We start from the raw sequence: 17,448 nt of genomic DNA on the forward strand, positions 1-17,448 counted from the left end.
ATTCTTCACCCTCTGCCCAATACTGTTCCCACCACCACACCCCGCCCTCCACCCCCCACCCCCCCTTTTTTTTCTTTTTTTTTTCCGTCTAATATCACTTAAAGTGGAAGACGACTACTACAAAAACACTCACGCATGGTAGGGTCCCAGATGAATCCAAACATCAGCTTCATGGCGTCAGCAGCAGCCTTAAGTCGGGCATTCTTCTTGCTGGCCGCGTTGCCGATGAAGGTCTCCCCGTTCACCGACAGTCTGCACGTGAAGCTGCCGGGGGGGTAGTCCACACTGTCGATGAACTCGTACTGGGCGTCTGGGCTGCTCACACACACACACACACATATGCACACACAGACACACACACACACACACACACACGCCCACACACACACATACACACAAGCATTCACAGACAGACACAGACACAGACACACACACACACACACACACACACACACACTGTAACTGTACTCAGATATACATTTTGTTTCAAATTTCACCCACCATTATTTTACCTGGTTTCCCCTGTCTCACCATTCATCCCCCTCCACCTCCTCTTCTAAAACAAAATATACTCAAAAATATATTATTAGTACTCTAACAAAAAGTCTTCAATCACCGATATGTTTGACGGGACATCAAACAAAATTCCTCCTCCACACACACACACACAAACACACACTCACTCACACACACACACACACACACACACACACAAACACTCACTCTCACACACACATAGTCACACACACACACACACACAAAACACACAAACACACACAGACACACACACACAAACACTCACTCACTCACTCTCACACACACACACACACACACACACACACAGTTTCATTCTAAGGAGGAGTCAAAAGAGTACAAACTGATCCTAAATGTGCATTTCACCACTATCAATCTCTCTGGTCTAACTGAGATAATAAAGAATTCAATTAACCTGATTCTGAAATATATTTCAAAAAATTAAAGGGACCAGATGTCTGACCTATGCATAACCTATCACACTGGTCAAGGCCTTGAGAGTGTACCCTGAGTTTGTGTAAAAGATTAAACCTGAAATGAAACAATCAAACAATTAAATAACAATCAGTAGAATACACTGCAGCCAAATGACTGAAATAAAATGAGAATGAATCTGGTGGCATTCAGCGAACTTGTGTACATCCATACATGTGCACACACTCACACAAGCGTGCACACACAAACACACACACACACACACACACACACACATACATGAATATACACATGAAGTTCACAATGTGTGTCTGGACTGGGTGAAAATGAGAACCATTCATTGTAGTATACTGCTTTGCATTGCATCGCATTGTATTGCACTGCACTGTATTGTACTGCATTGCATTGCATTCCTATTTTTGTCACAACAACAGTTTTCTCTGTGCAAAATCCAGGCTGTTCTCCCCTGGTGAGAGCGTGTCACCACATTGCAGCACCACTGCTTTATGTCGACCCACTTACCTCACCCCCAGGCGACCCTCTTACCATGCCCCCAGACGACCCATTTACCATGGCGCCAGGCCAACCACTTACCACGCCCCCAGACGACCCACCATGCCCCAGGCGACCCACTTACCACGCCCCCAGACAACCCACCATGCCCCAGGCGACCCACTTACCACCACCCCAGGTGACCCACTTAACACGCCTCCAGGCGACTCACCATGCCCCAGGCGACCCACTTACCACGCCCCCAGACGACCCACCATGCCCCAGGCGACCCACTTACCACACCCCCAGATAACCCACCATGCCCCAGGCGACCCACTTACCACGCCCCCAGATGACCCACCATGCCCCAGGCGACCCACTTACCACGCCCCCAGACGACCCACCATGCCCCAGGCGACCCACTTACCACGCCCCCAGACGACCCACCATGCCCCAGGCGACCCACTTACCACGCCCCCAGACGACCCACCATGCCCCAGGCAACCCTCTTACCATGCCCCCAGACGACCCATTACCATGCGCCAGGCCAACCACTTACCATGCCCCCAGACGACCCACCATGCCCCAGGCGACCCACTTACCATGCCCCCAGACGACCCACCATGCCCCAGGCGACCCACTTACCACGCCCCCAGACGACCCACCATGCCCCAGGCGACCCACTTACCACGCCCCCAGACGACCCACCATGCCCCAGGCGACCCACTTTCCACGCCCCCAGATGACCCACCATGCCCCAGACGACCCACTTACCACTTCCCCAGGTGACCCACTCAACATGCCTCCAGGCGACCCACTTACCACACCCCCAGGTGACCCACTTACCACGCCCCCAGGCGACCCACTTACCACACCCCCAGGTGACCCACTTACCACACCCCCTGGTGACCTACTTACCACGCCCCAGGCGACCCACTTACCACACACCCCCAGGCGACCCACTTACCACAGTTCATGGATGTGCATGGTGGGGTGCTTGCTGGTGTGCTTGAACCAGCCTCCGCTGTTGTTCCCTGCAACAAAACATCTCCACACACTGAGTTATGAGTACGTGTAATCTGGGCTGTGTGTCATTCTACACATGTGCTGATTGGTTTTCATGATCTGTCGTTCAAACAGTTTCTGGCACTGCTATTCCATTTCTTTCACCGTGCAGTAATGTCAATCAGAACAATACTGACAACAAAAATAGAACAGCAATAACATTAATGTACATTTTCAATACTCATGGTATTATCAACAATGATGATGTAATTACTATCATTAACATGATGGTTATTCTATCATAATAAGAACAATAACAACAAAACAATAATAAGATCATTTGTTATTGTTGTCATTTTCCCAGTACTGAGTACAGATGCTGAGGTCCCCATTCATTTCATGAACTGGTAGCAAACTGTGGAAAGAGACCGGAGACTTGTCAACAGACCACAGGGTGACACCAGCACAGCAAAAAACTGGCTGAGGACCATGCACTATGGACTGCTTACGACTGCCTCATGGGTCCAACAATGTTGGAGCATCTAAGTAAAGTCACAGTTCAATGCAATAGATCTTTGTAAGAGAGAGAGTGCGTGTGTGCGCACCTGTGAGAGAGAGAGAGAGAGAGAAACAGAAAAGGGGAGTAACTCTACTCCAAGCCTCACCTGAAGCCATTGGAGCCGCACCTGGCTCCTCCACCATCGTCATGACACTGCCCCCTGAGGTCATGGGGTCAGGGTCAGGGTCAGTGGACATACCCAAGGTCGAGTCCTCAGGCTTGGGTTTGACTGCTGTAGAATGGAAGTCCTCTTGCTTGAAGACTTCCATCTTCTCACCTGTATCACCCCAAAAATGCATCAACTACACCCTTTTTCTGTGTATTTCTGTTTGTGTGTGTGTGTGTGTGTGTGTGTGTGTGTGTGTGTGTGATTCAGTGTGTAGATTTACATTTCTGTTTGCTGCATGCCCATAACTAAGCATGTGCTCTGTGTGTGTGTATCTATTTGTTGCTGTGTTGGTATCTCTGTGCCTGTGCATGTGTGTACACATTAAATGTATATTCCTGCACATGTATGTGTTGTGTGTTCATGTGAATAAACATGTGTGTGTATGTGTCCATAAGAATGTGCAAATGTTTATATAATAATAATCATAATCATAATAATAACCATAATAATCATAATAATAATGGATACTTGTTGAGTGCTTTCCTCCCTGAAAGGGAGCTCAAAGCGCTTTACAATAAACATAAAACACACCCACACCCTCGCCCACACCCACACCCACAAAGCGTTCAATGACTACGCCTATTACATTTCTTAGTCACACACACCCCCTCCCACTAATGTGTGCATGTAACTTTCACATGCATATGTTTGTGTGCTCATGGTGTAACTTCTGTGCATAGTTGCATGTATCTGGAAAATGTGTTGTGTGTATGTATTTGTGAGTCTGTCCATGTGTGTGAGTGCACAAATGCTTTGTTACTTCCATGTATGAGCACACGTGAGAATCTATGTATAACACACTATACATTTATACAAGGAAATGTGTCGTGTTATGTTGTTCTGTGTCACGCTGTATTATTCTGCATGCATCACACTGTCTTTCACTGTGAGACACTGTTGTGTTTTGTAGCACTGCCAGTTGTAATGCTGCTCTGTACTGTGGTATACAGTGTACCTCGCTGTCTCTGTCCTCTTGAACATCTCTGCCCGTAACTTTTGTTTTTTATCTTTCATGACCCCCACCCCAGTCTCCCTCCCTCCACCAACCTCCCAGCCCCCCTACCCCACACCCCTCCAACCCTAGAAAAAAAATATATATATATATTAAAACAAAAAAGTGACATAGAAAGAGTGATACTCATGATTTTTTTTTTTCTCAGTGAAAATGAAAATATGTGAAGAAAATATGAATTCACAAATTATATGAATGCTGACTTGCAAAAAATTCAACTACAAATATGAATGCTGAGTAAATATTGTAAGAAATTAATAATAATAATAGTAATAACAGTATTACTATTAGTATTATCAATAACGGTATTTAGTGATAATAATGATAATAACAATATTAACGATAACATCAACAACAATAACAATTACCCCCAAACCATCACCATTGATTCAACCTTACTAATAAAAATAAAAAAGTATATAGTAATATGCAGCAAAACAAAAATAAAAAAAAACAAACAAAAAAAACCAAAAAATGCAAAACCTCAGTGACAGTATCTTCTGTCTTGTCTCAAGTGGAAAAGACATGAGCCAAGTTTAAGAGAACGAACATAACAGACTGGAATGAAATCATTCACAGGCACTGGCACAATCTGCCAGCTGTCAATCACAGACTGAAACGCTGTTCTCTCTCACTCCACTGTCGTTCCTTCTCAGACCACATGGCTACAAATCAGTTTGTTCTTAATCAAGTTATTGTGAACTGTGAAGAAAATCAAGGACACTTGCCTGCATTTGTCACTGATAAAAAATCAATATCAGCCTTCAGTACGGTTAGTAAGAATAAGGTAAGGAAAGCATGCAACAGCATGTGTTTTCGGGTTAAAGTAAGAACAAATCTTTCTCCCTGGTGGTCAGATGATATTGAACTGTACAAATCATAACAGGATCTGTGTCACAGATTTCTTGATGCTTATTTGTTTTTTCTTCTACGTTTGTGGGCAATAACTCTATGTTTGTTCATATTCAATGGGCTTTTACACGTATACACATTTTTAACCCACCATGAACTCATGTAGGCAGCCATACTCCAGTTTCAGGGGTGTGCATGATGGGTATGTTTATATGATTTCCATAACACACTGAACTGTGGCATGGCTTACAAGATCTTTAACACACAGTTTGATTGTCTACATGTACATGTATGTATATTTAGAGAGAGAGAAAGAAAATATATATATATCATCAGGATATGAACCCAGAACATTCGAAAAATCTAATCCTTCAGCCACAACCCCAATCTCTTGATGTATTAACTTATTTAGCTACAGATCCAAACTCTTGATGTATCAAATGAAGTTTTACCAATTTTAATTGCACTGCAGTATAACTGTAAACCACGGTTCAAAATAAAGTTATGTTTTCACAGTGTCAGAAACAATGACATATTGCATTTAAAAATGAAACACTTTCTTCTAGTTCTACAAGTTACAGTGTCCTTGACTTTCAGCATCATGTGAACTGATTAATCATGGGGGAGAGAGTGCACATAAGAAACCCAAACACTTCAAACACCCCACTGAACCCTGTAGGTGATGTGAACATGTGAAACAATGATGGTAAGTGGACAATGAAATGTGGAGGAGAGGAACTCAAGAAGACAGACTGTTCGACTGCAGATTGCATCTTCACGAAAGCTGTTGAATGTTTCACGGGCAGCCGTTCGGGTTCTGACTGGACTCATGCTATGAAACACTTGCCTCCTGCCCGCAGCATGGAGCCGCTCAGAGCGCAGGTTTCTTTCGCTCTCGAGAGCCACAAATGTTCCATACATTCCAGCACACAAACCCAGACCGTGCCCAGTCAAACACCCCCGTGTTGGCCGAACTTGCAATCTGCGTGTTAAGGTCGGGACACACCCCCACCCCGCCACGAGGGGCCGGGTAGGGCTTGACCCATCAAGCTTACCAAATCAAGTTTGGCTTTTCTTCAGCTCATCATTTTTTGTCTTTTTTTTTTCTCTTTCTCTCTCGCTCTCTCAAAAATGCTTCAGTGTGGCTCGGCTCGGCCACAAATCGAACTCGCGCTTTGCCAAGATCATCTCGACTGTGGTCGGCGAATCCAGAGAGCCAATAAACAACAGCCGCAGTTGGGAAAGTGAACCTGCAAAACTGCATGAAGAAACACATGACACAGAATGATAACGCTGCACTGGTCATGTTCATGTAACTAGGTCACATGGCAAATTTAGCACAGTTTGCCAATAACTGAATCCACTGGTGTTTGCTGCAGGGGTTTGCGGCACATGAGCAGAAAGTGCATGTAACTGTCAGTTAACACAGCGCAAACAGTTACATGATTTCTTGTCAACTCAAATGCCACAACCATTGTCTCAACCATCTCCAGCAGAGTGAATAAAGTAACTGGTTCATCAACTCTCCATTATTTTCATTCTTTCACAACCACCTCCACATGAAAAATAGTCACACACTATATACATCAACAGTCAGTAGCCATCAAGAAAGCACAATACTATACAAATAATTCATCTTCCTTCTTCAAGAAAGCACAATACTATACAAATGATTTATCTTCTGTGCAACATTACAAGACCATCATCATAATAACCACAACACACATGAACAAGAACAGTCTGCACATGACATTTAACATATATATCACTGTATGTATCGAATGACAAAAACATGTGAAAATAGAAAAGTGCGAAAATAGAAAGTGTTTTCAAGTTCAAATTCTGGATTCACCCATCATTAATCAGGTTTGTTTATGTGCATTCATGTATTTGTACGCCTTCCATTTTGACTTGTGTAACTTCTTTTCTTTCTTCTTCTTCTTCTTCTCTCTCTCTCTCTCTTCACCTTCTTCTCTTCTTCACCTGCAACTACCAGAAATACTTCTCTGGAGAACTCTCCATAATCTAAAGTAATGTGAACCCAGAACACAAAGCAGAGATATATGTGGGGAACAATGAGGTAGAAGTATAACATTCAAGCTTTTGTTTCAAATTCTAGTTTGAATGCAGTCATGTACGCATACACCTCCCGTTGGGAGTGGAAGAAAGAGACAGAGCAATACTGCACTCACTCTGTTCCAGATCTCCAGCCAGACTTATCCAGCCACTGTACATGGCAGTCCCCAGAGTTAAACCCAGACCAACAAGGCTTTAACCTGACCACATGATCAATCCTGCTTGAGCAAGTGGTCCTATCTATTGACTAGAAAAAAAAAGTAGAATGAAAAACAGGTGAGCGCATACTCAACAGTTGGCACAGAGCATGATGGGCTCCTCAAGGCATCTACAAGTGCAAGGTACTTGTCATGAAACCAGGCAACAAAGACTAATTCCTACACCATCACTGTTTGTCCACACATAGGAGACCTCTGCTCTATCTGAAAGTGAAACCCCTACCCTGATGCAGACAAGATCAGGAAGATCTATCAGATTCACTGCAGTGCAAAACCTTTGCTGTTCTTGACTGTTCTTCTTTAGAACTATTATTTTAAACTGCAATGTTGTCTGATTCAAAATCACTGTATATCACTGGTCTGAATTTTCTGCTCATCTCATTTGCAGGATTTAGTCACAGACAGCACTACAATAGCTGGATTGGCCTGGTCTTGATAAATAGATCTTTACTGAAAGCTAGATCAATGTAATGTAGATGATGTAACACATGACCTACACAAAACAAATTGCCCACACAGAAACAAAGTTGCCAATGACAATGAAGAAGAAGAAAAGGAAAGAATGAAAAAAAGAACAAAGTGAGAAGAAAAAATGTAGAGTACAACAAGATCCTGCACAGTATAAAAACCAAATGAGGACAAGAACATGGCATAACTACTAAACATTGAAACAAATCAACAATAGAAAAATATACAAGTGCAAACACATATATATGTAGACTAACATGTTACACAGGCAACAAACATCTATATGACAGACCACAGCTCAACAGCATAAACCAGGTTTGACTATGTACTGTCCAGTGACATTCAGCTGACTGTCCCCTTTAAAAATATAAATGTATTTTGTTTTTGTTTTATTTTTTAATTCTGAATGGTGTACATTTGATAAAATCCCAATTTTCACATTGCACACCCATAAGTTATTTACATTGACTTTAGTCTAATGACTTCAACAACCTAGTCTTCATTGCCCTGTTAGTAGAAGTTTATTCCACAACAGCCTGTCTCAGTGTCTGCTGTTTACAGTTACTGGGTTCGTCTCTGATGCTTGTGAGTTAACAAAATCAACAGAATAACATTACAGTATTACCAGCAATGGTTTCTTGCTTTCTTGCTTTTGTTGTTGTTGTTGTTTCTCTGTGTGTGTGTGCGTGTGTGTGTGTGTGTGTGTGTGTGTGTGTGTGTTTTGTTCGTTTTTTTGTTTGTTTTGTTTTGCTTTGTGTTTTGTTGTTTTGTTTCGTTTCGTTTCGGTTCATTTCGGTTTGTTTGTTTTGTTTTGTTTTGTTACTTTTTTTATGTAGATACACAGTCTACAGCTAGCTCAAGTTCTTATTTAAGGCAGGGCATGAGATCATTATAATGTAGGATTCTGCCAGCTCTGTCCTCTGCAAAGGCTGTGCATCTTATATTGATCGACGAAATCAATATCTTCACCAGAGCAACACGCTAGTTTCGTCAGTATTCTACGTGTGTCTTACTCTTACTTGCTTGAATTTAAACACCGATATCACTTGCCGCAGTCTTGCAGCTCAATCAATATACTGAGTAAGACAATGAAGAACGGCAGTAAACGCATACTGTGAAAAACACTCGTGCAATTTTACGATCAACATTGTACTTTTGTTGACTTGCACTAGAAAATGCACAAAATTCATACAAACCTTCAACCTGCAGGTTCGCCAGATTGACAATCCATTGACATGACTGAATCGTTTTTAGTGAGATCGCTGTAAACTGAGCAATGAACAACTGAAGAAAACGTGCCTATCAACAATCGCCTTCTGTCTAGCGAGGGAAGCAAAGATTTGATGGAGGGATCCTTCTTTTTGAACACATGATACAAGAAGTAACAACACTCAACTTCTAGAATATATATATTTTCATTGAGATATGTGATGAAATTAAGAACAAAAGGAATTCAAAATTACTTTACCTAACAAATTCCCAGTTACCTAATATCTTAAACAAAATGCCAGAATTTTAATACTAAAAACTCCCTCAATACTTAATACCGAAACCTATAGGACCCTGTAATACTTCCAGTTTCGGTTTCAAAGAAGGGTCGAAACGTACGAAATGGCCCACTGCATTTGCTTTGGAAAAAATATGATAAAAGATTAATAGATTCTTGACGATTGGCTTTGGATAATCCCAAAATCTGGCCAGGTCTTGGGAACCAACCACATCTATTAGACAGATATTTGACCAGCAGCATAACCCAACGCGCGGCTCAGTCAAACCTTGAGCGCATGCTTATGATTATATTTGTACTGATACCAATCAGAGGGGATTTCCTCAGTCTACAACATTTTACCAGATGAACTCTTTTGTTGCCGTGGGTTCTTTTCCCAGTGTGCCAAATGTGTGCTGCACACGCGGGACCCCGGTTTATCGTCTCACTCCAAATGACTAGACGCCGGCTCACTTTGATTTTCCAGTAAGAGTCAAACTTGGGATAAAGGGCGAGAGTGGGGTTAATTCAGTTCGAACCCAGAGTTCCCAAGGACACTGAACTGATAGATGAGCGTCTTATCTATTCTGCCACTTTGCTCTTTGTGTGTTTTTAAAGTAACTTAATGCGTGACTTTTCACAGTTTGTGCTGTCACGGTGGTCGCATGCAGGTCAGTACAACTTGTGTGGTTTGCATTGTGTACTGCCGTGTTTTTTGTCAGTGCTGTATTTCACCGGCACAATACACAAACACGTGCTGAGGCGTGGTTCGGTCAGTTTCTTTCAGCTGTAGGCTTGTGACAGGGTGCCGTCAGTTCAGTTCGTCAGTGCTGTGCACGCACAGAGGCACTAACATCTCATTCTAGGGAATTCTAGTGTCTATGGCCATGATGACGAGACGAGAAAAGAGTTCTTATGTGAAAGGGAATGAACGTTGTCAGTCATCAGGCAGACACTGGGGTTACGGAGGCACTAGAGTGATGGGCTAGAGGTAACACGTCCGCCAAGGAAGCGAGAAAATCTGAGCGCACTGGTTCGAATCCCGGGACAGTCGCCTGGCAGTATTTTTCTTCCCCTCCACTAGACCTTGAGTGGTGGTCTGGACGCTAGTCACTTCGGATGGGACGATAAACCGAGGTCCTGTATATTTTTCTCCCCCTCCACTAGACCTTGAGTGGTGGTCTGGACGCTAGTCATTCGGATGGGACGATAAACCGAGGTCCTGTCTGCAGCGTGCACTTAGCGCACGTAAAAGAACCCACGGCAACAAAAGGGTTGTCCCTAGAAAAATTCTGTAGAAAAATCCACTTCGATAGGAAAACTTTTTTTTTTTAACTGCAGGCAGGAAAAAATACCAAAAAAAGGGGGGTGGCGCTCTCCGACAGTGTAGCGACACGCTCTCCCATGGGAAAGCAGCCAACCGAATTTCACACGGGGAAACTGATCTGCTGTGACAAAAAAGAGTGATGCGATAAAGGGTTGAAGTGTATGTTTTTTTCTATTCAGGGAACAATGTGACTTGAGGGTAACTTGACTTGAAACAAGTTCGACTTGCAGCAAGTAACCATGAAATCAAACAGTTACAACTAAATATCTCAGTTTTACACAATTCATGCACAGTCTAGTTCCATTTACAAGTACACTAATACATCTTAAAATCACAGATTCATGCACAACCATTCAGTCAAGAAGTGTGCAAACAATAGATCACTTTAAAACGGAATATTATCAATAAAACAATTTGTGACACAAACCGTAAGGGGTTGCCCATGTACCCCCCACCCCTTCCCAGACAAACTAACGACGTCCCGACAAAACAAACACAGAAACACAGAAAAGTTCAGCTCGTTGTTTTACTGTGGTCATGCGGCAAAATGAGTACACGTAACAAATAAGAGCACTTAAATACCGTTCCGGAGTTGTCCTGGAGACCCGTCGAAGACAGTGGCACGGAAGAGGAGGAAACACAGGAAACAAGAGAGGCAAGGCCTTCAAGACTCACTTGTGATAAACTAAGTCCCCTAGCATTAATTACAGAGTAATTTCCCTTTTTTACTATCTGCACCAAAACGTTTGCAAAATAAATAAGAATTCCATGCTTAGCAAAAGAAGTTCCTGTTTGAACAAAAAATGATAATAATGACTCCTCTTGTAGTTGTGTCAGAATAAGAGGTCAAAGTGCCAAGCTTAGAGAATACAAAAAATATAAATATAACAGTAAATGTAGTTTGCATATAATTAGGCTTCTTTTTTTTTTCTTTTTTTTCTTCTTTTTTTTTTTCTTTTTGTGCCCATCCCAGAGGTGCAATATTGTTTTAAACAAGATGACTGGAAAGAACTGAATTTTTCCTATTTTTATACCAAATTTGGTGTCAACTGACAAAGTATTTGCAGAGAAAATGTCAATGTTAAAGTTTACCACGGACAAACAGACACACGGACACACACGGACACACACGGACACACACACACACACACACACACACACACACACACACACACACACACACACACACACACACACACACACACACAACCGAACACCGGGTTAAAACATAGACTCACTTTGTTTACACAAGTGAGTCAAAAATCAGTCACCAGGTAAATAGGCACACCACTGGCCCAGGGTGAAACACAGAGCCACACGGACCAACACTGAAGAAGAAAGGGGTAACAAGGAAAACGCCCCACAACTTCACTGACGGCACCCAGCAGCACACACTGGATCGGCCACCAGTCTCTCCTCAAAGCTCGGCATCAGCAGCCAAGGGGAATCCTTCTCCCGAACTACCTAAGTTCCTGAACTCACTCAAAAAAATGTCCAGGAGAAGGGACATGCTATGCACACGCATATCTCCAGATGTGCACGTGCATACGCACGACTGAAGGAGAGAGAGACAAGATAAGACAAGACAAGACAAATTCTTTATTTCGAGGATAATAGATAAGCACTGGTGTGCTTTTTTACATCCAGTCCCCGCCCTGAATAAGGTCTACACTACACAATATTTAATAAAATGAAAGCATGGTGTTAGTTAGTAGAGATACACAACAGAGGAAAAAAATATGCATAAATCAAAACAACACACACACACACACACATGGCATACAGGCACTAGCAAACAAAACAACACACACACACACACACACACACACACACACACACACACACACACACACACACACACATGACATACACCGGCACTAGCATGGTGTTAGTAAAATGCATAGGAAAAAAAATGAACAAAATCAAAGAAACAAACACACACAACACACACCGCATTACACATCAGAATGGGGGATGGAGGGTGAGGAAGGTTCTGTCAACCATACACATTTGACAAACAGTATCAATAAAATGAACGAGAGGTGAAGGAGAGAGGTGGAGAGGGAGAGAGGGGAGAGAGAATGGGGGAGAAGGGATGGAAAAGAGTTGCACATGAACACATGCAACGATCGCCAAAGAGCCGTGACACAATTCAAAACATTCTAGCATCTTGTTGGTAAGCCATTTACGATTACCGCAAATGATTTAACTTAGGTTACTTCAAAACCAGTTATCCAGTATTTAGCTGAATACAGTTTAGTTTTAGCTTCATTACTGAATCTTCTCTTTGTTTTCTTTCTGAAGGCCTGACTAAGCGCGTTGGGTTACGCTGCTGGTCAGGCATCTGCTTGGCAGATGTGGTGTAGCGTATATGGATTTGTCCGAACGCAGTGACGCCCCCTTGAGAAACTGAAACTGAAACTTTGTTTTCTTTTTTTCTTCTTTTTTTTTTCTTTTTTTTTTTTTATAAGTGAAAAACGAATAAATCATTCAAAAATACAATGTATCAAATACGATAAACTGAGTGACACAACAATTCAAAAGCAGCTAAACGTTCAAATCCAAGATAGTTTCATCTCATCTCATCTATCCCTTGACCCGTGGGTGGGTCGTTAGGGCACCATGGATGACTGCCTGGTCAGCTCGCGCCACCTGCCTCGGTCCTCAGCGGCCCTTTGAGTTGTGGCAAATGGCAGGCCCGTCCACTCTTTGATGTTGTCCTCCCACCGCTTTCTCTGTCTGCCTCTCTTCCTCCTTCCTTGTACGGTACCCTGCAGGATGGTCTTGGCTAGGCCGTCTGATCGTGTGACGTGTCCATACCAGCGGAGCTTGCGTTCCTTCACTGTGGTTAGCAGGTCTTTGAATGGGCCAATGGCGTTTTGAACTCTTCTTTTCACTTCCTCATTTGTGATGTGTTGTGATCACATCACATCACATCACATCACATCACATCACAAGATAGTTTACAAAAGAATATACCCGGCTTCTCATTGTGACAAAGGCTGTTATAAACAAAATGGCTGGTCCACTGGAGTACCAAGGCAGAATTAACTGGCCACTTCAGAATGGTGACGTGAAAGTCCACAAATGATAATAAATGTTTATAATTCGGAAAGATGACAAGAGAAGGGACAAAACTACTTCAAAACTATTTCTTAAAACAGTGTAGGATTCGCTTCCCTTTGCTCGCATTATACTGATCAAAACAAACTGACATTTTCTGATCAAAGCAACTAACTCTTAAACTGTATACTACTGATAGTAATCGTTTTAACTCCGCTACATTCTCTAATTTCTGAAGTTGAAACTGAAAGTGAGAAGTTGAAATTTGGGTATTCCTGGAGCTAGGAAGGAAGCTATAACTATGTCTGCCATCGAATCTGGGAGAGATGTTGCCAGCAAGAAGATCGTGCCCAGACTGCCTTGTGGTGTGAAGGGTTTTTATTCTTAAAGGGTCATGCTGGGTATGTTCTTGTTTCCATAACCCACCGAACGCTGACATGGATTACAGGATCTTTAACGTGCGTATTTGATCTTCTGCATGCGTTTACACACGAAGGGGGTTCAGGCACTAGCAGGTCTGCACATATGTTGACCTGGGAGATCGTAAAAATCTCCACCCTTTACCCACCAGGCGTCGTCACCGTGATTCGAACCCGGGACCTTCAGATTGACAGTCCAACGCTTTAACCACTCGACTATTGCGCCCGTCATTACAATAACAACGTGGCAGAAGTTGCTACGATACAATTATCAAACTTCCATGGGCTTTCTGGTACATCAAAAAGGACCACACACTACTTACACTGGTTGTTGTTGTTGTTGTTGTCTTGGGGGTAGAAGGGTATGTGCATGGCGATCATCTCTTATTAAAACATATATATGTTTTAATGGTCATGTTGACGTGCTTTGGGATTAGTTCTTTCTTCCACATCAGTACAGTTCCACAAAAAATGTCGATGGAAAAAAAAAATTCAGCGTTTAAATACTGATACACGAAAGTTTGTTTTCAGTAACATGATGATTAATATGTGTAATGAACTGTCACCTCAGCTAAAACAAACACCATCCATTTACGCATTCAAAAATCAATTGGACAATTCCTCGAGATTCATAACCAGTTTTAAAAGTTATGACAAGGAACATTTGGGCAAATTGTGCATCCGTGTAAATCCTTGCCCAAATTTATACCCAGCTGTTCTATGGAGGAAAGAAGGGGCAGTCAAAAAGTTTGGCAGCTTGTTTTTCCCCCAACTCTTTCAGTGGGTTTTAAAAGGCAAACACAGAAACTGAGTACGATCATCCTGATCTTATCTGTCGTAAAAGGCCGTTGATAACTAAATTTATAAGGTACCTGCAGCTGCACACGATTTGCTGCATTGTCAGTCGTACAGGACACTCGTTCAGTCGTTGAAGTTGCTTGATATCACCGGATCCACAAACACACACGCGCGCGCGCGTGCACACACACACACACACACACACACACACACACACACACACACACACACACAGATATCCACAAACACACACACCGGCACACACACATACACACACCGTGGCACACACACACACACACACACACACACAGATATCCACAAACACACACACCGGCACACACACATACACACACCGTGGCACACACACACACACACACACACACACACACACACACACACACACCGACACAGAGAGCACACACGCGCGCGCGCGCGCGCGCGCGTGTGTGTGTGTGTGTGCGTGTGTGCCATGGTGTGTATGTGTGTGTGCGTGTGCGCGTGCGTGTATGTATGTATGTTTGTTGAACGTGTGTGTGTGTGCACGCGTGTATGTATGTATTGTATGTATGTTGAACGTGTGTGTGTGTGTGTGTGTGCGCGCGCGCGCGCGCATGCGCGCGCACGCACGCGTGTATGTATTTGTATACGTACGTATGTATGTATGTATGTATCTATGCAAATAAGACACGTGCCCAAGAACTCCTTTCCCTGCAGTGTATATTTTTATATACCGCTGTGTGGTAAGGTCAGTTTCCTCTCAGGTTACTGATCCACCGTGTGGCGAGAGATTCCATCACAATCATGTCATTCATTTCACATGTGGTTATTGTTGTTGTTGCTGTTGCTGGTGGTGGTGGTGGTGGTGGTGGTGTGTGTGTGTGTGTGTTAGTTGGTTGTGTGTGTGTGTGTGTGTGTGTGTAGTGGGTAGGTGGGTGGGTGGGTGGTGGTTGTGTGTGTGTGTGTGTGTGTGTGTGTGTGTGTGTTGTGTTGTGTGTGTGTGTGTGTGTGTGTGTGTGTGTGTGTGTGTGTGTAAATCTTCAGTCATTCTTTTCACATGTGGTTGATTGTTGTTTTTATATTTTGTTTTTGGAGGTGGTGGTGGTGGTGGTGGTGGTGTGTGTGTGTGTGTGTGGTGGTTGTGTGTGTGTGTGTGTGTGTGTGTGTGTGTGTGTGTGTGCGCGCGCGCGCGCGCGTGTGTGTGAGCGTGTCTGTGTCTATAGGCCAACCTACTTGATGCTTCAGTGTCATTCTACATGCCAACCTACTTAATGCTTCAGGGTCATTCTACAGGCCAACCTACTTGATGCTTCAGTGTCATTCTACAGGCCAACCTACTTAATGCTTCAGTGTCATTCTACAGGCCAACCTACTTGATGCTTCAGTGTCATTCATTCTACAGGCCAACCTACTTGATGCTTCAGTGTCATTCTACAGGCCAACCTACTTGATGCTTCAGGGTCATTCTACAGGCCAACCTACTTGATGCTTCAGTGCCACACTACATGCCAACCTACTTGATGCTTCAGTGTCATTCATTCTACAGGCCAACCTACTTGATGCTTCAGTGTCATTCATTCTACAGGCCAACCTACTTGATGCTTCAGTGTCACACTACATGCCAACCTACTTGATGCTTCAGTGTCATTCTACAGGCCAACCTACTTGATGCTTCAGGGTCATTCATTCTACACGCCAACCTACTTGATGCTTCAGTGTCATTCTACAGGCCAACCTACTTGATGCTTCAGTGTCATTCTACAGGCCAACCTACTTGATGCTTCAGTGTCATTCCCAACCTACTTGATGCTTCAGTGTCATTCCCAACCTACTTGATGCTTCAGTGTCATTCATTCTACAGGCCAACCTACTTGATGTTTCAGTGCCACACAACAGGCCGACCTACTTGAGTGTGAGTGTGTGCATATGTTTATGTGTGTTCAGTTTTTGCAAATCTGCTGAAAACAGGAAGGAGAGTGTATGAAAGTGGGGAAATCATCAAAAAAGGATAGAGTACAAGATGACATGACCACCGTTTTTTCTGGTGGGTTTTTTTGTTTGTTTGTTTTTTGGTTGTTTTTATCACCAGTTTCAGTGTTTTATTTGTTGTTCGCATTTCAATTTTTGGTGTATAATACCAATGTCATTACTTTACATCCTTTATACCCTAACAGGGGTCAACGGATTAAACGTTCTTGATTCTTGTGTAACTGTGTTGTGTGTGATGCACATTTCATGTGTGTGTGCGTGCCTGAAGTAGAGAAAGAGAAAATGGAAATGTCTGCCTGGGTATTGGAGACTGGGTGGATGAGGGGGGGTGTGGGGGCAGTGATAAGCAAATATATCTATCATATTTTTTATCACTTTCAAACCTTTTCTAAACTGGACTGAACGCTTTCCTTACTACCAAACAATATTTTTAAACACACAAAATACGTATATGAAAGCACTGCTACACCACTGATGAAAAAGACTGATGGATATCCCAATAGCTTGTTAAAATTTGAACACTTTTTTGTCCCCTGCCCGAGTCTGCAC

General features: G+C 43.1%; 1 protein-coding gene across 1 annotated transcript in view; it reads right to left on the reverse strand.

Moving 5' to 3' along the window:
* Window positions 1-7,199, reverse strand: part of LOC143276660 (double-stranded RNA-specific editase 1-like) — a 208,848-nt gene extending 201,649 nt beyond the window's left edge. The window contains 4 exon segments of the mRNA XM_076581284.1: window positions 134-315; window positions 2,429-2,495; window positions 3,132-3,302; window positions 6,114-7,199. Coding sequence (XP_076437399.1) covers window positions 134-315; window positions 2,429-2,495; window positions 3,132-3,294 — 412 coding nt within the window. The 5' untranslated portion in view covers window positions 3,295-3,302; window positions 6,114-7,199.
* Between the last annotated feature and the right edge of the window lie 10,249 nt (window positions 7,200-17,448).

The sequence above is a fragment of the Babylonia areolata genome, chromosome 32, assembly GCF_041734735.1.
Source record: "Babylonia areolata isolate BAREFJ2019XMU chromosome 32, ASM4173473v1, whole genome shotgun sequence".
Taxonomy (NCBI): domain Eukaryota; kingdom Metazoa; phylum Mollusca; class Gastropoda; order Neogastropoda; family Buccinidae; genus Babylonia; species Babylonia areolata.